At 45.5% G+C, this 25,637-nt stretch overlaps 1 protein-coding gene across 5 annotated transcripts in view; it reads right to left on the bottom strand.

The window, feature by feature from the left end:
* Positions 1–25,637, bottom strand: part of LOC144505625 (protocadherin-1-like) — a 406,585-nt gene that overhangs the window by 363,830 nt on the left and 17,118 nt on the right. For 2 of the 5 annotated variants that reach the window (XM_078231736.1, XM_078231737.1), the window contains exon 3: positions 1,275–3,144. The exons of the other annotated variants lie outside the window; for them this stretch is intronic. In XM_078231736.1, the coding sequence (XP_078087862.1) occupies positions 3,109–3,144 (36 nt within the window). In that variant the 3' untranslated portion in view covers positions 1,275–3,108. Of the gene's footprint in view, positions 1–1,274; positions 3,145–25,637 lie in introns of those variants that run through there. 5 annotated transcript variants of the gene reach the window in all.

Here is a 25,637-nt window from a genome sequence, read left to right as displayed (position 1 = left end):
TTGCCATTTTTCAGCCATGTATACGTCACATTCTTTGTGATACAGAAACAACCCACCCTCTGAAGAAAGACTTGGCATTGAAACAGTTCAGTTGGTCGCACTCTCACCTCCAAGACAGAAGATGTGGATGCCAGTTTCACCCAGAGTGTTGTGAACTGCCAGTGCAGTAGTGAGGGAGTGCTACACTCTCGGAGGTGCCGCACTCCAGGCGAGATGGTAGACCGAGGTCCCATTTGCCCTCTCTGGTGGATGAACACAGTCCCACAGCTGCCCTACTTCAAAGATTAGGAAAGCATCTTGGTGCCCTGATCAATTATCCATCTCTCAATCAACATCCTTAACGATAGATACTGTGGTCATTACATGCTGCTGCTTGTGGGAGCTTTCTGTGCGCCAGCTGGCAACCATATTCCCTCCATTAAAACAATGTCCGCACTTTAAAGATACTATAGTGAGAACAAAGCACTTTGGGATGTCCTGAGATTGTGAAAGGTGCTACATTAATGTAGGTCCGTCTTTTGTGCAATGTTGTTGCTGAGTTTGGCATCTCCAGTCAGTGCCACATGATTACTGGGACGCAATAGGGAAGCCAGACTCTACTGGGCCTTGGCACAGTTTCAGTATCCAAAGCTGGTTGTAGCTGAACCAGCAGAAAGGATGCAGCCAATGACCTCAACATCTCAGGGTCGAGAAACAATCAGCCAAGAGCCCCTCCCTGTAATTCCTGTCGAGAAATAGAGTTTTAGAGGTTGACTTGCGATGGTCTCCACAGCCAAATAGCCTGTGCATTTATCTCAGCTCAAACAGGAAGATCGACCCCTTGACGTAGTGGAATGCAGCAGATGATGACAGCTAAATTCCAGCAATACTTGGTGCAGGAACAATGGGGTAGAGGGGGAAATAAGACACAGGGGCAGATGGTGTTGAGGTATTGACTCAAAGGGTAACAGTAAACTCGTCATAATGCATGAAATAGAGACAAAGCAAACCGGTCTCATTATAGCAACTGCTTTCTAATCTTCCCTTTCATCTTCAGATATTACTTGACACATTCATTGCGTTATTAGCAGGATGTGTATTGAGTCTGACACATTGACTCTATCTTTTTTGTTGAATCAGCTGGCATTACTGGTCTCCTCCATCATCCGCCCTTATCCACATTCTTCGAGTGAGGTTAGGCTTGTGTACATTCTGCCAGCCCCGCCACAATACATTGAAGCATTAATAACTCTCAAATTGCGTTTTAAAATAAACTAACTCGAAGCAAATTACATAATTTCATCTGTCGCTTTTTATTTGAATGAGGAACCTAACGCGAGCATTTTATACACAAGTACTGTTACGGCATTATTCCTCTTCTTCTAAAACATCCCAATACCCGACAGCCAACTTAGGATCAGCCAAGGGCCAGTCGTCTCCTCAGACGTTGATCACCTCCAGTCTGAGACTCATCACAATCAAGAACACCTTGCATTTATATAGCGCCTTTAATATCCCAAGGCACTTCACAGGATTGTCGGAAAAATTTGATACCGAGCCAGGTAAGGATATATTAAGGAGGTAGGTGGTAAGGAGAAAAGAGGTGGAGAAATATCTAACTTATAGGCCCAGCCCCTGATCAAGTGATTCCCGCTGCGAGTGTAGGGTGGTTCACACTCCAGGGTTCTGGTGACAAGGGAGAGGTTTCATTTGTCAAGGCCGCTCAGTGGTCATGTGACACAATTGGTCAACTTCTCGTGGCTATAATTCCCGGTCTTTCTCTGGCTGGGTGTGTGGGTCAGACAAATGGCTGTGGCACTATTCTCTCTTGCTCTTCCTCTTTACCTGACTTTTCAAAGGATGTGCCAGCACTTGCTTGTATTTTTATTAATTCTTTCACAAGCCATGGGCATCGCTGGCTGGGTCAGCATTTATTGCCCATCCCTAATTGCCCCTTGAGAAGATGGTGGTGAGCTGCCTTCTTGAACCGCTGCGGTCCCTGAGGTGTAGGTACACACACAGTGCTTTTGGGGAGGGAGTTCCAGGATAGTGTGTGGACTAAAAATACCACAAAAGGACACAGTTTATTGAATATTGCACAGCCAACAATTAAATAAAAACAATCCGGTCACTGTCCAGCATGATCCCAAATGGTGTCAACTTAGCACAGCAGCGCCAAAGTGGATATTACAGAATGATATTATTCAACTTCAGAACCAGGAGGGCGAAATAAATGGGATAAAATTTTTGCTCCTGATGGCAGTCCCTTCAGAAAGCATGATTGTCCATGTTGCCTGTCACAGTCCAATATGCCAACAACTGGCATTCACTGGGAGGTACAAGCATCCACTCGTGCCTTGGGACGTTACCCCAGTTAAAGAGTCAGCACCTTCAGGAAAGGGAACGTAACCTGAATTTAAGAAAAAATTCACACATGACAAACAGAATGAAATATCGGCTTCATTTAGGAAAACAAAACGATCCCATCGCCCTCAGAGAGTGTAGACATAAAGGTCATATTTGCTCAATCGAACCTGAGGTTGGAATGAAGTTGGACCTCTTTTGGAATTGCGAAGGGGTTTGATGGAGATACTGTGAAGATTGTGGCGGGTCAGCAGGGCATCAAATGCAGCTCAGTCACCAATAAATCCAACAGGAATTCAGGAAAACGTTCCTTACCCAGAGAGTGGTGAGAATGTGGAACTCCCTGCCACAGGGAATCTTTGAGGTGAGTGGTATGAATCTATTAAAGGGAACACTAGATAAGTATATGAGGAAGTAAGGAGTGGCAGATTGTGTCAATGGCATTCAATGTGGTAGTGTGGGAGGAGGCTTGTGTGGAGCATAAATGCTGACACAGACCAGTTGGGCCAAATGGCCTGTTTCTGTGCTGCAGCCCCAATGTAGCTTTATGAATAGTCAGCATTACGCAGCAGCCTTAAATTCTGGTCATTTTAGCAGAACTGTCCATTCTCCCAAAGCTGCCAGTGCAAGAGGGCCCTCAGTTTTCCATCGGTCTCTTTAGTTGGGTTTCCATTCTTCCCTCGCTCTCAGCGTTTCGTCAGCCCATCAATCTCTCGATTCCCTTGAGCTGCTCCTTCTGCTTCAGTTACTCTCCATTTCCTTCAGTCAGACATCGCTTGTGGTCAGGAACATCCTTACCTCCTGTGGGTGAAATGACCGGTTTTGATACTGAAGGAGATACATTCAACAGCAGCAGTTGGCAGCTTCTGCACCCCAGAGTCTACCTTTAAAGCTCCCCTCTCACCCTCTGCCTTTCAGCTGCTATGTTAAACCAATGGCCACTTCTGCTCTGTCTCAGGGGGATGTAAAAGATCCCATGGCACTATTTCAAAGTGGGAAGGAGAGATCTCCCTAAAATCTGGCCAACATCATTTTAAAAAATCTCATCATGGTTTTTGGGAGCTTGCTGTGCACAAATTGGCTGCCATGTTTCCTGAATTATCAGTGACTGTACAGGCATATCAATGGGTGGCATGGTGGCACAGTGGTTAGCACTGCTGTCTCACAACGCCAGGGACCCGGGTTCAATTCCCAGGTTGGGTCACAGCTTGTGTGGAGTTTGCACGTTCTCCCCGTGTCTACGTGGGTTTCCTCTGGGTGCTCCGATTTCCTCCCACAGTCTGAAAGATGTGCTGGTTAGATGCATTGGCCGTGCTAAATTCTCCCTCAGTGTACCCGAACAAGCGCCGAAGTATGGCAACTAGGGGATTTTCATAGTAACTTTATTGTAATGTTGATGTAAGTCTACTTGTGACTAATAAATAAACTTTAACTTATAATTTAAAACTACTTCATTGATTGTAAAGTGCTTGGCTGTGAGGCCATGAAAGGCGCTATATAAATGGAAGTCCAGTCTACAAGTGGAAGGGTTGTTTAAAACTATGTTGTCCATTTTAAGGATATGAGGAAAGAGTTAATGAGTTGTCTGGATGTGGTATCGTTAAAAAGAAAAGCTCTGTTTAAACTCATTTACAATATCGGCAAAGAAATTTAAACATGATTTTGGAATGATTGGTGTTTTATGCTTAATTGGGACAACAGTAAAAATGTTGGGAGTTATTTTGAACCTCCCTGAGCTACAGAAAGTTATGATGTGGAGATGCCGGCGTTGGACTGGGGTAAGCACAAAGTTTGCATGGTCTCACTTGTGATTGTGTGTGGGACTAGTTAGAATGGTTTTTCAAAGAGCCAGTGCAGACTTGTCAGGCCAAATGGCCTCCTTCTGCACTGTAAAGATTCAGTGATTCCTACTCAGGGACCCTGTGTGGGAATGTGTGGCGCATTCATGATCAGTCCTTCTTTCCCCGTTAGTTATCACACCTCACTAGCTCTCCAGGATTGTCCTGGAAAAACCAGGAATTAGGATTCATCTCCTTTGCACTGCTTCAAACCAAACCCGAGAGAAAAGTCACGTTAGATTATTAGTTAATTTGGATACATGAGTATAAAAGACTATTTAACTGGGCGGGGCCATTGGAGTTTGAGAAACTACTGACACTACCATCAGGTACCACGGCTTAGATAGGATGGACGTAGGGAAGTTGTTTCCATTAGCAGGGGAGACTAGGACGCGGGGGCACAGCCTTAGAATAAAAGGGAGTCACTTTAGAACAGAGATTAGGAGAAATTTCTTCAGCCAGAGGGTGGTAGGTCTGTGGAATTCATTGCCACAGAGGGCTGTGGAGGCCGAGACGTTGAGCGTCTTCAAGACAGAAATTGATAAATTCTTGATTTCTCGAGGAATTAAGGGCTATGGGGAGAGAGCGGGTAAATGGAGTTGAAATCAACCATGATTGAATGGTGGAGTGGACTCGATGGGCCGAATGGCCTTACTTCCGCTCCTATGTCTTATGGTCTTATAACTTTCAATTGTCGTTGACAAGTCAAATCCCTGACCTCAATGGTCAGATGATTCCACCAAGGATTATGATCTGAAAGATGACCATCTGGGTATAGTAATGGACCGACTCCTGTATTCCAACACCAGAACAATGAGTTAGCACCTTCAGAGAGGGAGGATATGAGAGAGGGTGGGATGAAGGGACGAACATGAACAAAAGGATACTTTAAACTCACACACTGTTCCAGTCTAATCCCCAGAGCAGAGACTCAGGCCAGGTGCGGGATGGAAAATTCAATGGACCAGCCAAAGGTCCGTTGACTTTGGGTGGGAATTCTGCGGTGGGATCAGAATATCACGGTCCCAATGTGAAGAGAGCAAAAGTTGTAAATGTAGGAGAGTGAAATAGGTCCCAAAGATTCCATTCACACATCACAGAATAGAATCACACCGAACGGGGCCATGCGTCACGTCATATACATGCCGGCTCTCTGCCAGAGCAAGGTATCGAATCCTGCTACCCCTCCCCCCCCCCCCACACCACTAGACCTTTCCCCACAGCCCTGCAAATCTTTTCCCTTATTGCTTATTCAATTCCTTTTGGAAACCATAAATAAATCTGTCTCCACCTCACTCTCAGGCAGTGCATTCTATATCGCAACCATTCATAATGTAAAAATGAGTTTGCACATCTTGCTATTGGTTCCTTTACCAATTCCCTTAAGTCTGTGAACACTGGAGTTCAATCTTTCCACCAGTGGAAACGGTTTCTCTTTACCTACTCTGGCCAAACCGTGATTTTGAACATCTCTTTCAGATCTCCTCTTAGCCTTCTCTTCTCCAAGCAGAACAGTCCCCACGTCTCCAGTCCGTAACTGAAGCTCCACATCTCATGAAATGTTAATGTCTGGAGGACACCTTTCTTTGGCCGTAACTTTCTAATAGATTTTTTGATACACAAATTGATCTTCGGGGTAGATTTTGGAAGATTGTGCCATGAGCATCAGCAGAGCTGTGCTCTATTACTATTCAGCTTTCGGCCACTCCAAGTGCAGTCTTAGCTCCTGGTCTGTGTAGCTACTCCAGATCAGATCAGTCTGCGTAGTAACTGAAGGGGTTGATATAACAGGAGACTTAGCATGGCCATCCTCCAAAGTTCCACATGGTCCCACTCGCAGGAACCACAGGGAGTCACTTTTCCTTGGGCTTGTAATGCTAATTGTGAGATTTAAGGAACACGGGGAGTCTTCACTTTTGAGTAGCATCAGAAATGGAGTATTTATGTTTCACAACTGGCACAGACTTTTGTATCCCCACCTCCCATAAACCTAAGCTCATCCAAAGCTGCCCATGTCCTAACTCACATCAGGCCCCATTCACCCATCACACCAGAACTCACTGATCTAACAAAAAGACATTGAAAGCTCAGCATGAAAGACCCATCTGTGGCTCACTCGGGATGTTAAAGGTGGTGTTAGAGTAAAAGGAGAGGCTCACAATGTTGCAAAAAGATAAGAAGCAAGTCTGAGGATTGGGGGTGTTTTAGAAACCAGCAGAGGGCCACCAGAAAGCTGCTAAGACAGGAAGAAAATAGAGTATTGGACTAATCCAATCAGAAATATAAAAAGAGATAATAAGAGGTTTTAATAAGTATATAAAAAGGAAGAGAGTAGCTAAAGCAAACATTGGTCCCTTCGAAGCAGAGAGAGGAGAAACTATTATGGGGAATGAGAAAATGGTGGAGGCATTGAACAAATATTTTGTGTCTTCACAATGGAAGAAACGAGTTTGATGCCAAGAAGTAGACAATAACTCAGGAGCTACAAAAAAGTCAGGAAATTATTATCAGCAGAGATAAAATATTGGAGAAAGTTCAGGGATTAAAATCCGACAAATCCCGAGGACATGATGGCTGATATCAAAGGGTGCCAAAAGAGATAGCTGCGGGGACTGTGGATCTGCTGCCTATGGTTTGCCAATATTCCTTTGGGAATGATCTCATTAGATCAGAACTTAACAATTGTTACCCTGCTTTTCAAGAAAGGGAGAGCAAAAACAGTGGCCCACCGGCCAGTTGGTCGAATATCATTCATTAGGAAATTGCTGGAACCTATTACTCAGGTGACCTTAACAATGGACTTCGAAAAGCATAGTATGATTAGAACTTTAGATTCTGAAGAGGTTTGACAGTGTTCTCTCAGGGAATTAGGGGATATGGGGAATGGGTTGGAACCCAAGATCAGCTAGGATTGTACAAAATGGCAGAACAGGCTGGATGGGCCATGTGCTCCACTCCTGCTGCTCTTTCTTATGTTCGATCTACATTGGATCCTGGTCCAGTAATACCTTGAATTTTAAAATTCTCATCCTGATGTTCAGGGTACTTCATTATGAGTTTATTTATTAGTGTCACAAGGAGGCTTACATTAACACTGCATGAAGTTACTGTGAAAATCCCCCAGTAGCCACACTCCGGCGTCTGTTCGGGTATATGAGGGAGAATTTAGCAAGGCCAATGAGGGAGAATTTAGCAAGGCCAATGAGGGAGAATTTAGCAAGGCCAATGAACCTAACCAGCATGTCTTTCGAACTGTGGGAAGGAAACCAGAGCACCCAGAGGGAACCTACGCAGACACGGGGAGAGCATGCAGACTCCAAACAGACAGTGACCCAAGCCGGGAATTGAACCCAGGTCCCTAATGCTGTGAGGCAGCAGTGCTAACCATCGTGCCACTGTGATCCCCCTCAGCGTAACAAACCCAGGAAACTCTGGACATGCCCCCCACTCCCCCCGCCACCAACATACCAATTTTAATGGCTCCACCATTGGCAGGCATGCATCCCACTGCCTGGGTCCTTGCTCTATTCTCCTCATTTACACCTTGTAAAACCTACCTCTCTGGCCAGACTTCTGGTCATCTCCTTATAATATTCAGAGTCAATTCTTGATACACACTCCTGAGGAGGGTCTTGGGATGTTTTATTGCCTTGAAGGTAAAAATAGTTGTTGCCTCTCCTATGAACAGCATCCAACTTAAAAGTAAAAATGATGGATGCGTTATTCCCCATGGGGATAGAATGAAAATGATTGGGCAATGATACATCTTTTAAATGTGTTCCAACTCTTGTGTAAGGGCACTGCAGCGGATGTACAGTACAGCACAGGAAACAGGCCCTTCGGCCCTCCAATGTAGGGTACACATGCCACTCTATCCAGCTATGACGACCCACACAGTTGAAAAGCTCACTGCCCAGGCTTACAAGTAAAGAACACTTGGATATGGTACATGAGGCCTGACATTTTAGGCTTCATTAAAGTCTGACTCAATCAGTTCTGAACAAGGTCATTGCTCTCACGTAGTTGTCAGGGTTGAGTCAGCAGTTATTTTTTTAGTTCCTTCACGGAATGTGGGCGTCGCTGGCTGGGCGAGCATTCATCGCCAAACTCAAATTACCCCTGAACTGAGTGACTCGCTCGGCCATTTAGAATCAGAGTCATAGTGATTTACAGCATGGAAACAGGCCCTTCGGCCCAACTTGTCCATGCTACCCCTTTTTTAAAACCCCTAAGCTACTCCCAATTGCCCGCGTTTGGCCCATATCCCTCCATACCCATCTTACCCATGTAACTATCTAATGCTTTTTAAAAGATAAAATTGTACCCACCTCTACTACTACCTCTGGCAGTTTGTTCCGGATATTCACCACCCTCTATGTGAAAAAATTGCCCCTCTGGATACAGAACACAGAACACAGAACAGTACAGCACAGAACAGGCCCTTCGGCCCACGATGTTGTGCCGAGCTTTATCTGAAACCAAGATCAAGCTATCCCACTCCCTATCATCCTGGTGTGCTCCATGTGCCTATCCAATAACCGCTTAAATGTTTCTAAAGTGTCTGACTCCACTATCACTGCAGGCAGTCCATTCCACACCCCAACCACTCTCTGCGTAAAGAACCTACCTCTATCTCTCCCCTCTCACCTTAAACCTATGCCCTCTAGTTTTACACTCCCCTACCTTTGGGAAAAGATATTGACTATCTAACTGATCTATGCCCCCTAGGTAATCTATACCTATTTCAGACGGCAATTAAGAGTTAACCACATTGCTGTCGGTCTGGAGTCACGTGTAAGCCAGACTGGGTAAGGATGGCGAAAACTACCTGGCTTTGGCCATTTAAGTTTATTTCTTTTCAAAGGGAGAGGGCAGCTCAGCACTCAACATCAGAGTCTCCGACATCCCATAACGCCCTGGGAAATCCACTGACGTATGAAATTACATACAACCATGGCAACTCCTGTCCGGAAGCACAGTCTGTGACAGATATGCAAATCCTGTTCCCAGCATCCGCACCATGTCAAGCAGCGATAACACGTCTAAGAAGGGAACACTTTATGGATTTTATTAATTCTCTGGGTCTAAACTCATACTTTGTTCCATCAGTGACTGAATTAAATTTCACAGCTGAATGGGAGTTTCAACACACTCATTGCCATCCTCATCTCCTCCACAATGGTTAATAAAATCCTTTAAGCCCCACCAGAGAGAGGCTGGTTATCCACATATCTCGCCGCATTTGAATGGCCGACAGTAATCCTGGTTTTGCCATATACAGGGAAATAAATCAAGACAGCACACTGAAACACTGCAACCACAGTGTAAAGCACTTTCTTACACAACTTCCATAGGCTATCTAAAAGGGGCACCTAATGAGTGTAACTCGATTTCTTATTTCGTTATGGCCACCACTATTCTGAAGAATTTCTCCTCTCGTGCCCTCCCTCATTCACCAACACCATAAAATGATTTCTGTTTGAAGATGGAACAAGAATGGAAGATTCCCACAGAGAAGAGTTCTTTAATCCAGGCATTAGCCCCGGACACGATCATTTTATTCTCCTCCCTCCTCCCCATTTTACTCCCCATTCTGCAACCCCCCCGCCCCCGCCCCCGCCCCCAACCCCACACCGACCATATTCACCAAAGGCTTCAAGGTTGTGGATGAGTTTGTCCAAGTGCTATTTATTTGTGAGTCTGGGCAGTGAACTGTTCGACTGTGTGGGTCGTCAGAGCTAAAGTGGGTGGTATGTGAATCCTACATCTACTGTAGTGGCTTTACCAGCAGAGGTTACTGATTAGGGATCAGGATTGACACCAGAGTTGGAGCGGTGTAGAGATCTTGGAGGATTGTCAGACTGACGGAGATATGGAGAGAAGCAAAGATTCTCTCTCTGGCCATAAAAGCTACTGTTGTGTCCAGATCGTGTAACTACACAGAAAGAATGGCTACATGAATGAGGTATTGGATGAGTGCCAATATGAGTCAGCACCTTTGGGAAAGGAGCGGAAGGAATCTGGGATTGAATCCAGGATCTTCCAGTTCTTTAGAGCTCAGTGACTCACTGGAGAGTGTTGCTGAGCCATCGGTCAGGGGGAATTATGCATTTATTGAATGGACAGCTGGACATCTGAAAGCATCCTCGGGGCTCTCATGTCGAGTCCATGTTGCAGGCCAGTTTACACTGTTTGGCCAGAGCTCAGAGAGGCAGCCTGCACACGTGTGTGGCTGGACAGTCCTCTCACAACAGATTCTTTTCCAAAAGAGACCGTTTTTGAAAGTGTAGTCAGCAATATCCACACTACCCAAACATTTTAACTCAACTGCAGAAAGGTTTAAAGAAAGGACACAGGAGATCAAAAAGACTCATTCAACCCAATGTAGCAATAGCTTAAAGAACCAATTCCAGAGACAACTTCAGTGCGGGAAACTGGGGAAGCACAAGAAAGCTGGAAATAGGGTAGCGCGCTGGTTAGGCAGATTGGCCAGGCTTAATTGGCCCCTACTGTTCCAAGGAGTATAGGCGAGGGGGATTAGCGGGGTAAATATGTGGGGTTACAGGGATATTGGGTGGGATGCTCTGTCGAAGAGTCAGTGCAGACTCAACGGGCTAAAAGGCCTCCTTTCACATTGTAGGGATTCTATAAGAATTCGATGAGTCTGGATATTTCCGAGAATGTAAGGCTGAAGGATGTTACAGGGAGAGGGGCAAGTGAGCGCACGATAACAAGGATGGGGATTTTTAAAACAAGGTTATACCAGAGATCTCAGGACTTAACTCCTGGATACTGAGGTCAGCAACCTGGGAGAAGAAACATATTGGAGCATTTTTATTTTTGTTTTCTGCCAATACTTTTGTTATTGTTACGCCGGAGCAGGAAGATTGCTGGCGGACCTGAGCCAAGGGGGCTGGAGAAGGTGGTCGTGCGGTGAAAGCTCCAGGAATACTTCAAACCAGTTGGCAACCGTAGCTGGCCGACTAGCTTAACCACTGCCCCCCCCGCCCCCCCCCAACCCCCTCGCCACCACTGACCCCATCCCCCCGACTGACCCCACCCCACCATCCCACTATGGCACTAGCGCCATCAAGTAACAAAGGTTACCCTCTGTAAGGAGGTCCCATGCCCCCTCAGACTGGATATCAGGTCAGCTCTGCAGGCAACTTTACATCAGTTCTGGGCCTCAATCCACAGAATCCAAAGAATCCCCGAAATGCAGAGGAGGTTCCAACTCTTAGGCCGGAATTCTACCGCCTCGCAGGCATTCTCCGTTGGCCTTGGGTGGGGTTTTACGAGCCTCGGGTGGACGAGGCGGTAAAATTCTGGACTTAAGCTCCGGAATTCCCTCCCAATTCTCTCCCATTGACAGAAAGTTTAGCCGTTCACCTGGTACAGTGTTATAGAACATTGCGCTCTCCTTGGTGATGTTCCATGGAAGAAATGACTGACAGAGTCTTGGGCTTGTGACAGTGCTTTCACTCAAATTGCTGTAAAGTACGATGCCACATCTGGAATTTTAACATTTTGTCCAATTAAGAGTTTTTCTTCTTCTCAATGCAGGTTGTGTCTGGAGGCAGACAAGGTGGGTGAAGCCCTGCTGCTTAAAGTAATTGGAAGTCATGAATTGCAGAACTATGGAATAATTCAGCACAAAGGAGACCCTTCAGCCCACTGTGTCTGTGCCAGCTCTTTGAAAGAGCTATGTAATTAGTTCCACACTCCTCATCTTTCCACAGCACCTTCCAATCTTCACCTATTCAAGCACTTATCCAATTTCTTTCTGAAAGTTATTATTGTACCTGCTTCCACCAACATAGGGGAGGCGATGGCCTCGTGGTATTATCGCTCGACTATTAATCCAGAAGCTCAGCTAATGTTCTGGGGACCCGTGTTCGAATCCCGCCATATCCCATGTAGTGGAATTTGAACTCAATGAAAAATATCTGGAATTAAGAATCTACTGATGATCATGAAACCATTGTCGATTGTCGGAAAAACCCATCTGGTTCACTAATGTCCTTTAGGGAAGGAAATCTGCCGTCCTTACCTGGCCTACGTGTAACTCCAGAGCCATAGCAATGTGGTTAACTCTCAACTACCCTCGGGCAACTAGGGATGGGCAATAAATGCTGGCCAGCCAGTGACGCCCATGTCCCACGAATGAATAAAAAAGAAAATTCTGAAGCAGTCCTGCTCCGAGTCTATTTCTCTGCAATTGTGTCACCTCTGGTTCTTTTGCCAGTTATTGTAAATCTGTGTCCTCTGGTTGGCAATGTTCCTGCCATTGGAAACATCTTATTTACTCTATCAAAAACTAATGATTATGAACACCTCTTATCAGACCTTCCATGCTCGAAGAACAACTGGGTCAGTTCTCCATTATCCCCGTGTAACATGCCCTTGTAGATACCAAATGCAGAGACAACAGCCAAGCGGCCTCCTCTATGCTGCAACCATTCCATATTAACAGAAGTCCCTCGTCCCTGCCACCAGTACAGTAAATCACTTCTGCTCCCTCTCCAAGCTTTCGAAAGGGTGCTTCTCGGTATGATCCAAGCTGCGGCCAAGCAAGTGTTCTAGAAAGGTTTTGCATAACTTCCTCACTTTAAATTAAAAGCATCACTCAGCATTAAGGCAGATCAAGAGAGATTTATTTTTTTCCCTGTGACACATTGGCACCGGCATGCTAAAGAACGCCAGGGAAAAAGGCTGCATACCTGCACACTCATCAGACACTGTGGCTTAGGTCATGCACAGCAGCCCTGCCTTCGTTCAGAGATTCCAGTTAATTGCTTAACCCACTCTAGTGGAAAGTGTTCAGACAATATGAAAGCCATTGCTAGACATTGCTTCTTTAGCTGAGCTTGTACTTAACATAAGAATAAAAGGAATCTGCACAGAGTTAGAATGGAAATTGCCTCGTGGAGATTTACAGATATTTCCATTCCTAACGGTGGGATTACTTCAGAAAAAAAACACGCAAAGGTTGAGAGATTTTGGAGACAGCCATTTTCTGACCAACATGTAAATAACTGGTTCGATTTCCTCAGTTCAAGTAGAAGAAAGTCAACTGATGAGTTATTAACCGTTTTCTCAGTTTATATTTTAACAGATAGAATACAAGTGGCCGCTATTCCTTTCCATGAGTCTGCAGGAAGTACTGCAGGGATAATTATGTTTAAAAAATGGAAATGAAAGGTCACTGATTGGGTAATTTTAAAACTATTGGAAGTGATGCTCTGGCCTATAGAAGACCTTTGTCAACTTGCCAACTCTGTTTTAACGTCTTCCTGGAGATTCTGTCACATGTCCTCCTGCCTCCAATCAACTCGCTGCTGCCATTGGCCACCCAACACGTCCATCATCATGGCTTCACACCCCAAACTGGGAAACCAACAGGTTCATGACCCGATTAGATCAATCTTCCCCATCAGTCACACAGTCTGCCTTCCCCCACTCAAAATGGTTATAGAATTACAAAAAGTCTTCAAAGAAAATGAAAGAGAACTTTTGTTTTAATCATCCCGTTCTTCTTATCATTGTCTTTGCTCTTTGGCCGGCTCACAGCGGTGTACAAGAGATTAACCTTCGGCTCTTGCCCAGAAATTGCGGGTCAATTCTGAAAGGTGAGAAACCCCATATTGCTGGTTTTTGGGACTCTCTACGCCAGGGACCCGGGTTCAATACCCGCCTTGGGTCACTGTCTGTGTGGAGTTTGCACGTTCTCCCCGTGTCTGCGTGAGTTTCCTCCGGGTGCTCCGGTTTCCTCCCACACTCCAAGGATGTGTGGTTAAGTGGATTGGCCATGGTAAACTGCCCCTTAGTATCCAAAGATGGTTAGATGGATTAGCCATGGGAAATGTGTGGGGTTACAGGGATAGTCCTTGAGTAAGACACAAGGACAGTAAGAGTCAGAGAATCGGTGCAGACTTGATGGGCCAAATGGCCTCCTTCTGCACTGTAGGGATTCTCTGATTCTAAATTTTTGTCCCCTTTGGCTCTTTTGAGTCTTATTGACACTACTATACTGAGCCACTCAATTCTCCACCCTTTTAACTTCATTGCTTCTAGTTGGTGAATTGCATATCTCCTAAATCTACTGATTCTTTCCTCATACTCACTGCACTTTCTCTACTTATTTTTGAGATGTCACCTTTGTTATATTTCTGCACCTTAAATTATTTTTAGAAACGTTAAAATTCTGTAGAATCCGTGCAATGGCCTCAGCACAGTCAGAAGCCATTCGGCCCATTGTGTTCACACCAGCCCTCTGCCTTTCTCCGGTCGCCCTGCATTTTCTTTCCTGTTGAGATAATGAGCCAATCTATTTTTAATGCTTCAATTGAACCTGCTTCCACCACTCTCAGGCCGTGCATTCCACATCCAGTCCCCTGGTATCACAGCTGCACCTAAGGAAGATTGGAATTTTATTGCCAGTGCCTCTGCTATTTCCTCTCACTTCCCAATGTCTTTGGGTGGATCCGGTCCTGGTTCCTGATCAGCTTTAATTACAGACAGTCTATCCAATGCCTCCTCGTCAATTTTAAACCCTTAAAGCATCTGAGCTAACACCCCTCTCCCCTCCACAGCCCCCCCGCTACCCCCCGCCCCCGCTCCCCCACCCCGCTCCCCCAGCCCCCCGCAACCCCGCCGCCTATTTCACTATCACCTGGACAGCATCTTAATCATAGAATAATAGGATCCCTACAGTGCAGAAGGAGGCCATTTGGCCCATCGAATCTGCACCAACACCAATCCCACCCAGGCCTATCCCCGCTCAGCTACTCTGCCAATCCCTCTAACCTATCACATCCCAGGACACTGAGGATTAATTTAGCATGGCCAATCAACCTAACCCGCACATCTTTGGACTGTGAGAGGAAACTGCAGCACCTGGAGGAAACCCATGCAGACACGGGGAGAACACGCAAACTCTACACAGACACTGACCCAAGCCCGGAATCGAAACAGGGTCCCTGGAGCTGTGAGGCAGCAGTGCTAACCACTGTGCCACTGTGCCTTGGTAAAGACAGATGCGAAGTATTTCGACATAAATCCCCTTTTTGACACCAACAGAGGTGCTTTCTTTCACATGTGGCGTGAACTGAAATCCTGTTGGCCTTTTGGAGGGTTGTAAAAAATTTTGTGGAATAGCTTGGGAATTTTCCCATTGTCCTGGTCAGCATTCATCCCTCAACAATATGGGGATAAGGCAGGAAAGTGGTGTGGAGGGAGAAGATCAGCCAAGACGTACAGAATTGCAAAGCAAGTGCAAGGGGGCTGCATGGTCTACTCCTGCTCCTGTTATATTCCCATTACACATTAACAGCTCATCTGGCCTTTGCTGTTTGTGAAAGTTGCTGTGTACAAATTGGCTGCCTCATTTATTACCATTGTAACAGAGACTATAATTCAAAGCAATCTTATTGACTGTGAGGTGGTTTGGAAATTCTGAAGTCATTAAGGTGATACCCAATAACAGGCTGGTTCATTTTTTTTGCTCCTAATTTCCTGTGTTGCTTTCTCAATATAAGCCAATCATTAAAATACAACTGGCCAAACATGTTCCAACTACCCACTGCCTCAGCACCCGAGACCTGGATTCGATTCTGGCCTTGGGTCACTGTCTGTGTGAAGTCTGCACATTCTCCCTGTGTCTGCGTGGCCTTCCGGCTTCCTCCCACAGTCCAAAGATGTGCAGGTTAGGTGAATTGGCCATGGTAAGATATGCCTTAGGGTCCCAGGATGTGTAGGTTAGGGGGATTAGTGGGGTAAATGCACGGGGCTACAGGAAAGGGCCTGGGTGGGATGCTCTGTCAGAGGGCCGGTGCAGACTCAATGGGCAGAATGGCCTCTTTCTGCACTCTCGAGATTCTATGATGCTACCCTTTCTAAAGACTGAAGCAGAATAGTCATTACCCAGTCAGAACAAATTTCCCTTTTTAGTCACTTGAGGTTAACCAATTCCTTCTAAATGACCTCATCTCCCTAAACATTCACTTATAGTCCACAATGTTTAAAACTGAAACCTGCAAAAAATATCACCATCATTTCTTCACTTGACCCACTGGAGCTTTGGCCTGTCACATATGGGACCCTTCACTGGACAGCACAGTGGTTAGCACTGCTGCCTCACAGCGCCAGGGACCCGGGTTCAATTCCGAGCTTGGTTCACTGTCTGTGTGGAGTTTGCACATTCTCTGCGAGAGTTCCTCCGGGTGCTTTGGTTTCCTCCCACAGTCCAAAAATGTGCTTGTTAGGTGGATTAACCATGCTAAATTGCCCCTTAGTGTCAGGGGGTTTAGCAGGGTAAATACGAGCGGTTACGAGAATAGGGCCAGGGCGGGGTTGTTGCCAGTACAGGCTCAATGGGCCAAATGGCTTCCTTCTGCACTGTAGGGATTCTATTCCACTTAAGAGCACTAAGAATGAGTAGATTCAGCTGCAGAGTGTGGAGAATCACTCTGTGGATGCGACACAAATATACTAATTATAAAAGGCATCCATTGCAGATGTGGTGAGCAAGTCTTCCGCAGCCAAGCTTGCTTTAACATTAAAATTAGATGAGAAATACACTGGCTGAGGGGAGGATCTAAAATGCTTTTAATCTTGCCTGATCTCCATTTCAGAAGCTCCTGTGAACCGTACGACTGAGACAACTGAAAGTACAGATCAGAGATTAGTCTGGCATTGGTACACACACACTGAAAGCACAAAGGGAGCACACGGGCCCACTGGAATGTTCACTGCTGATCATTCATGTTCATGTTTCATTCTGCAACTATGACAAGAATAACAATTCAGGAGGGAATGCTAATGTGAGGACAACTCTCAAATTGTAGCCAATAGGCTGCTCTGTGCAAACCTTTCCCTTCCCGACTGAGGAAATCTGAGATTGCGAGGATCTTTACAAAATAAAGAGATTAAAGGGTTACAGAACCAAAGTGGGTGGGGTGGAGTTACGATTCACAATTGAACTGAATGGTGGAACAAGCTCCAGAGATAAAATAATCCATTTACCCGAGTTCTGTCGCGAAAGACTGGAATACTCCTCAAGGTGTTTCAACAGGTTTGCTTTTAGCCCCAAATATTTCTGAGGAACGAAGCCTGGGTCATCGGCGCTGGATCACCTGCTGAGAATGTCAAACTTGAGCTGGGACTTCGCTGGCACTGAGTACCAACGTGTGTTTTGTGGAGTTGGCAGCCGCAACTCAGTGATCAGATTCATGGGGGGTCACCAACTGGGGCAGACAACATGTGTCCCCCTGCGTCAGCCTCAAGAGCCTTATTTTATCATGGTTACTGGTTGGACAAGCACCCATGTGTCAGGAAGTGGTGGCATCGATCCTGGGCGGGGGCAGCTCATTCTCGCTGTGATCTCAGTTGACCCAACACTTCCAACACTGAGTTTAAGAACTCTACGCTGTGATATCCTTCTCCAATTTGTCACAGACCCTGGTCAAGTGGGAAGCCAGACTGGACGGGGCAGAGACAACTCACACGTTATCCAGGGATCAACCTCCACCTCCCCCCCCCCGCCCCCCCACCCCCCCACCCACACCCCAGGCCCCTCTTTCCATCTCTTTTTTTCTATCTGTTTAATCCGATAAAGAAGTTTTATGGTAAACACAGATTCCTCTGTACTGCAGAATTCCCTGCCCCCGCTCCCCACCAGGAGGAATTGAAAATGCAGCAGTACCTGTCTGAGCCAGTAGAGGGAGCACAAATGTACATACAACAACAAAGAACCTGCATTTATATAGAGCCTTTCTTGACTTCTCGAATGCCTCAAAGTGCCCCACAATTACTTAAGTAATGTTTGAAGTCTACTTGTTGTTGTACACTGGAAAAATGACAGCCGATTTGCACTGAACAAGATCTCTCAAACAGCAATGTGGTAATAGCCACATAATCTGTTTTAGTGATGTCCTTTGAGGGGTAAGTATTAGCCAGGGAGGACTCCCCTGTTCTTCTTCCAATATCGATACCTCCAGATCCACCTGAGAGAACAAACGAGGCCTTCATTTCATGTCTCACCTGAAAGACAGATACAGCTCATTATGGAGACTAGGAAAGATTGAATAAATCTTTATGGATGTTAGCATTGTTCATGAAACATTTTCCTGCTTTTGCCACTCCCATTTCCAAATCTAAGCAGAGTGAACTCTCCTATTTTTGTCTCCCCAGCAATTTACCTCAAATGAAACCTCATTCTACCAACACAGAAACCCAGGCAAGTGGTCTCGAGGTCTGTAAAATAATGAGGGGATTAGATCAGCTAGCTAGTCAACATCTTTTCCTGGAGGTAGGGGAGTCTAAAACTAGAGGACATAGGTTTAAGGTGAGAGGGGGGAGATACAAAAGGGTCCAGAGGGGCAAGTTTTTTCACACAGAGGGTGGTGAGTGTCTGGAACAAGCTGCCAGAGGTAGTAGTGGAAGCGAGTACAATTTTGTCTTTTAAAAAGCATTTAGACAGTTACATGGGTAAGATGGGTATAGAGGGATATGGGCCAAATGAATGGCAGAGCAGGCTCGAGGGGTCGAACAGCCTATTCCTGTTCCTATATCTTATGGTCTTAAGGTTAGACCATAAGACCATAAGACATAGGAGCAGAGTTAGGCCACTCAACCCATCGAGTCTGCTCCGCCATTCAATCATGGCTGATATTTTTCTCATCCCCATTCTCTTGCCTTTTCTCCATAACCCCTGATCCCCTTATTAATCAAGAGCCTGTCTATCTCTGTCTAAAAGACACTCAATGACCTAGTCCTACTGCCAAGATCTGGATACAGATTCCAGGTGGGCACCTCAGTGCAGAACGGAGAGAGCGCTGTACTGTCAGAGGCGCTGCCTTTTCACTGAAGTTCTAAACGGAGGCTGCTCTTTCAGGTGGATTTAAAGGAATCCACAGCACTTTTCCAAAGAAAAGCACATGTGTCTTTCCTGGTGTCCTGGAAGATATTTAGGGTGGCACGGTAGCACAGTGGTTAGCACTGCTGCTTCACAGCTCCAGGGATCAGGGTTCGATTCCTGGCTCGGGTCACTGTCTGTGTGGAGTTTGCACATTCTCCTCGTGTTTGCGTGGGTTTCCTCCGGGTGCTCCGGTTTCCTCCCACAGTCCAAAAATGTGCGGGTTAGGTTGATTGGCCATGGTAAAATTGTCCCTTAGTGTCCTGAGGTGTGTAGGTTAGAGGGATTAGCGGGTACAAATATGTAGGGATATGGGGGTAGGGCCTGTGTGGGATTGTGGTCGGTGCAGACTCGATGGGCCGAATGGCCTCTGTAGGGTTTCTATGATTTCTATGATATTTATCCATTGGCCAACAAATCTGGTCATTATCACATACCTGTAGTGGGATCTTGCTGTGTGCAAATTGGTTACCACGTTTCCTACATTACAACAGTGACTACACTTCTCAAGTACCAGCTCTGATGAAGGGTCATTCAGACTTGAAACGTTGGCCCTATTCTCTCGCCACAGATGCTGTCAGACCTGCTGAGATTTTCCAGCATTTTCTCTTTTGTTTGTAAAGTACTTCATTGGCTGTAAATTGCTGGGAGTTGAAGTTGTGAAATGTTCCAGATAAAGGCCAATTCACACCTTGCCGTCTCTCCCCAATTACTTTAGTCCGGCCCCTTAGCACCCTAAGTGGTCACCCTGATTACTCGCATTATTGTTTGTCTGTCTTTATGTTGACTGGACGAGGGGAAGAATGAAAAAGTCACTCAGAATGAGAAATGAGATGATCACTTCTGGGTCTAACCTGTGACATATTGGGTGCAGATTCCCCACGAACAGACAAATTAGGAGATGGAGCAGCGTCCAGAAACAAGGGAGGTTAGAGTGAGAAGATTAACACAAAATTTGAACTCAAAATGGTTACATAGGAACAAAGAATCCCTACAGTGCAGAAAGAGCTCATTCTGCCCACCTTGTCTGTACCGACTCCGACAGAGCATCTTACCCAGGCCCACCACCCTTTGCCTGTAACCCCACGTATTTACCCCACTAACCCCCCTAACCGACACATCTTGGGACACAAATGGATAATTTAACAAGGCTAATCCAGCTAACCTACACAGCTTTGGACTGTGGGAGGTAACCAGAGCACCCGGAGGAAACCCACACAGACATGGGGAGAACGTGCAAACTCCACACAGACAGTGACCCAAAGCTGGAATTGAACCCGGGTCCCTGGCATTGAGGCAGCAGTGCTAACCACGATGCCACAGCAACACTTTGTAGTCTGTCTGTGTGAAACTGCTTTGGCCATGATTTCAAACCAGATGTGCACAAAGCTATCAATATTAACAGGGTTACGACTGCAGACATTGAGAGATGACACACCAACTTGCTGAGCATTTATCAGTTCTATTAGTCACAGTGCCAGATAAGATCCCTTTGTTTTCATTTTATTTAATTTTTAATTCTTCTCCACCTTTTATTGTCTTTATTTTCCCCCCACTCTTTCCCCTATTTTATCACCTCTTTTCTTACCTTTTCTCCCCCTTTTTCTCAGTTTTACCTCTCTCCCACCCATCTCCCCTCATCCCCCCCACATCTTCATCCATCACAGCTCACCCTGATTTCAGCTTCTCTGCCATTTGGCCATTCACACCTTTGATTCTCTCTATGAGCTGCCATTAGCCTTTCCCCTTGTTTTGTGGCTATGACTCATCTACATTCCCTCACCCGACAGTAGAAATATCTCGCACTTTCTATGCCTTTTAGCTGTGACAGCGGGTCATCTGGACTCGAAACATCAGCTCTTTTCTCTCCTTCCAGATGCTGCCAGACCTGCTGAGATTTTCCAGCATTTTCTCTTTTGGTATTAGTCACAGGGATTTCCACAGAGAGGCTGTTGAGCTTCCAGTGGTTCAGTGTGGAACTGATCCTCTTGGTACAAGAAATTCTCAAGATTGGATCTCCGGTCTGTGCTCAGCTGACCAATACAATGCCGAGTGATGCTGCAGAGGGAGCAAGGTCGACCTCACACAATGTCCTTCTCATCTATGACAGTGGGAACCCGATTACCGAATGACCTCTCCCCACACTGTCTTTGCTGGCTGGAGCGCGCATTATGCTCAGAGGAAGTGAGGCTCTGTTATGACGCCCCCCACAGTTCAACAGTTTGCTGATAACTTGCCTTTAAGCACAAGCAGCTGGCACCCCTGGGTACCAAATCTCCTGCCTTCAGGGCTGAATAAGAAGTGAGTCAGGACAAAATGATAAATGCGAGTCCAGCATTTTAGCAAGTTAATCAAAGGTGCTTGTCATATGAGGAATGGTTGAGGACTCTGGGTCTGTACTCAAGGGAGTTTAGAAGGATGAGGGGGGATCTTATTGAAACTTACGGAATACTGCGAGGCCTGGATAGAATGGACGTGGAGAGGATGTTTCCACTAGTAGGAAAAACTAGAACCAGAGGGCACAACCTCAGGCTAAAGGGACGATCCTTTAAAACAGAGATGAGGAGGAATTTCTTCAGCCAGAGAGGGGTGAAACTGTGGAACTCTTTGCCGCAGAGAGCTGTGGAGGCCAGGTCATTGAGTGTCTTTAAGACAGAGATAGATAGGTTCTTGATCAATAAGGGATCAGGGGGAAAAGGCAAGGGAATGGGAATGAGAAAAATATCAGCCATGGTTGAATGGTGGAGCAGACTCGATGGGCCGAGTGGCCTAATTCTGCTCCTATGTCTTATGGTCAAATCAGAATTAGCAGCATCCCTACTGCATTTGGAAGCATTTCCATGAGAAAGTTCGGAACACACCACCTCTTCTTACCTATTCCAGCATGCACAATTTAAACAATTGTCTGAGCGAGAGGTACTAATGTCTCGGGTCAGGCAGCTAATTGAAAATGCATTGTTATTTATACAGTGCAGTAATGGCTTTCACTCAAACACAATTTATTTTTATTGGTTAATCTGTTTGATAAAAGGGAACACAGACAAACACACACACTACCGCACCACAGCATTATTACCTTTAATAGGTTGGATGGCTTTTAAAATTGGGTAATATTATTGTCTTGGTAGTAATACAATTAGCAGGCAGGAGACAAGATCAAATCTGTGGAGTATTGAGAGTATTGTGCTGGTAAATGCATGACTCTCTGTCTGCCTTCGTTACACTGGATACCAGCAGATATTTCTATATTCAGTGATTAAAATCCAGATGACGATAGGTCCCAGAGCCCCCAAAAATGAAAGATTAATCTTCTGGAGCAATGCAAGGCAAAAACCAGTATGGATTTTTTTTTTTTAATTGTGAGGTCTCCCCACAGGTGAGGTGGGTTGGCCATACTAAATTGCCCCTTCGTGTCCCAAGATGTATAGGTTAGGGGAAAATCAGTGGGGTTATGGGGATAGGGCCTGAGTAAGAGTCAGTGCAGACTCGATGGACCAAATGGCCTCCTTCTGCACTGCAGGGATTCCATGATCCCCTTTTCTTTGAATCCTTTTGTTGATAGTTGTAAAGATGGTGAAAGTGAGTACGATGATTTTTTGACTGATGGCCAAGAATTTCCAATTGGTTCAGCGTGTTAAATGGTGGCATGATGGGAGCAGCGCAGTTGGAGGTGGGAGCTCAGATGAATTCGGAGCAGGAGTAGGCCACTCGGCCCCTCAAGCCTGCTCTGGCCAGTGATTAGATTATGGCTGATCTGATTGTAACTTCAACCCCACATTCCCACCTACCTCCAATAACATTCCCCCCCCCCCCAATCTCCTTGTATATCTCATTCTGTCGTCAAAATATTCAGACTCTGCTTCCACCAACTTTTGATGTGGAGATGCGGGCGTCGGACTCGGGTGGGCATAGTAAGAAGTCTCACAACACCAGGTTAAAGCCCAACAGGTATATTTGGAATCATCAGCTTTCGGAGCGCTGCTCTTTCCTCAAGAGAAAACATTTCTCCTCATCTCCGTCTGAAACTGCCAATCCCTTGTCCTGAGACTGTGGCCTCGTGTCCTAAATTCTCCCATGAGGGGAACATTTTCTATCCTGTGAAGCTCCTCTTTTTCAACACGAGATCACTGCTCAACCTTCTAAACTCCAGGGAATATTGGCTTAGTCCATGCAACCTCTCCTCGTAGGACAATTTCCTCACCCCAGGAACCTGTCCAATGAACCTTCATTGCACTACCTCCCAAGAATGTATATCCTTGCTTAGATAAGGAGACTAAAACTGCACAAAGAATTCCGGACGCGGTCTCACAAATGCCCTATAAAATTGGAGTAAGACCCTGGAACAGAAAGTGCTGGGAAAACTCACCAGGTCAGGCAGCACCAGTGGAGAGGGAAACAGGGTTAGGGTTAATATTTTGAGTACATCTGACTTGTCCTTTTTAGCTCTGAAGTCATACGACCTCGAAATGCTAATTTCATTTCTCTCTCCACAGATGCTGCCAGACCTGCAGAGACTTTCCAGCATTTTCTATTCCTGTTTCAGATTTCCAGCATCTGCAGCATTTTGCTTTTATTCATACTCTCTTTGCTTTTGCGTTGCTTGCTGTAGCTGTAGACTTTCCACGATGCACGAACCCGTCCAAAGTCCCTTTGAGTTCAAACATTTCACTATCAGACTGAAAAAATAGAGTGGAGGATATTTAAGTTGATCATTAACACATGAAGGTAAAACGTTTAGTGAGTGAACCTTCAGGCTGGTGCCTGCTCTTTTAATCACAAATCGGAACAAACTAACAGGATATCAATTTGTAGACACACCCGCACATAATTAATCCATCACCAACTCCCTGCCTGGGTAGAAACCCACACAACATTTAAGAAGTATTTAATGAGAGCTTGAAACACCACAGCATAAAAGGCTACGGACCAAGTGAATCATAGAATCTACCGCACAGAATCAGGCCCTTCGGCCTAAAGGTCAAGGTAAATACAAACTTACCTTGCTGTATACAATGCTTGTAAAATGTAAAATGACCAGATACTACTCCTCCCATTCATCAGCTGGAGAGTTTCTTGAACACAGTAAGAAGTTTAACAACACCAGGTTAAAGTCCAACAGGTTTATTTGGTAGCAAAAGCCACACAAGTTTTCGGAGCCTTAAGCCCCTTCTTCAGGTGAGTGGGAATTCTGTTCACATGAAGAATATGAAGAATGGGTATGAAGGGTATGAAGGTATGAAGAACGGGCTTAAGGCTCCGAAAGCTTGTGTGGCTTTTGCTACCAAATAAACCTGTTGGACTTTAACCTGGTGTTGTTAAACTTCTTACTGTGTTTACCCCAATCCAACGTCAGCATCTCCACATCATGAGTTTCTTGAATGCATTGAGGCAGTTCATTGCTTCACACACTTGTGCTACCATGATCTATGCTGACCAAAATGGCCATCTAAGCTAACACCATTTGCCTGCATTTGGCCCATATCCCTCTAAACCTTTCCTATCCATGTATCTGTCCAAATGCCTTTTAAATGTTGTCAATGTCCCTGCCTCAACCACTTCCTCCAGCAGCTCATTCCACATACCTACCACCCTCTGTGTAGAAAAGGTGCTCCTCAGGTTCCCATTAATTCATTCCTCTCTTAACTTAAACCTATGCCCTCTAGGTCTTGATTCCCCAACACTGGGAAAAATACTGGTGAAATACTAATGCATTCACCCTACCCATGCATCTCAAGATCTTATACACCTCTATAAGATCATCCCTCAGTCTCCTATGCTCCTAGCCTGTCCAATCTCGCCCTATAACTCAGTCCCTTGAGTCCTGGCAACATCCTTGTAAATCTCTTCTGCACTCTCTCCAGTTTAATAACATCTTTCCTATAGCAAGGTGACCAAAACTGAACACAATACTCCAGGTGCGACCACACCAACATCCTGTACAACTGCAACATAACTTCCCAACTTCTATACTCAATGCCCTGACTGATGAAGGCCAGCATGCCAAAAGCCTTCTTCACTGCCCTATCTATCTGTAACTCCATCTTTAGAGTGCTGGAAAATGGGATTAGAATAGATAGGTATTTGATGGCTGGCACAGACATGATGGGCCAAAGGGTCTCATACTGTGCTGTACAACTCTGTATTTGAACGCTATCACCAACAATGTGTAATGGTTAAGGTATAAAAAATGCACATGGGATCGATGATAGATCCCCCATTACAGAAATTGTCCAAATCTTATCCAAACATACATTTGGGGAGTGAACCCAATTAGCAGCAGTATGAAGTACAGGTCTATATCACTAGTAATGGAAGCAATTTCAAATAATGGAAGAAAAATAACTTGAATGTTACAAGCGTCAGGTCAAGGATAAATACAAACTTATCTTGCTGTATACGATGCTTGTAAAATTTAAAATGACCAGATACTGCTCCTCCCATTCATCAGCTGGAGAGTTTCTTGAATGCATTGAGGCAGTTCATTGCTTCACACACTTGTGCTACTATGATCCAGCAGGAGCCTGGCTCAGTATTCTCTTAGC

Source organism: Mustelus asterias, chromosome 16 (assembly GCF_964213995.1).
Source record: "Mustelus asterias chromosome 16, sMusAst1.hap1.1, whole genome shotgun sequence".
NCBI classification, from domain to species: domain Eukaryota; kingdom Metazoa; phylum Chordata; class Chondrichthyes; order Carcharhiniformes; family Triakidae; genus Mustelus; species Mustelus asterias.
Note: the sequence above shows the minus strand (reverse complement) of the source record. Positions and strands in the feature narration are given on the sequence as shown.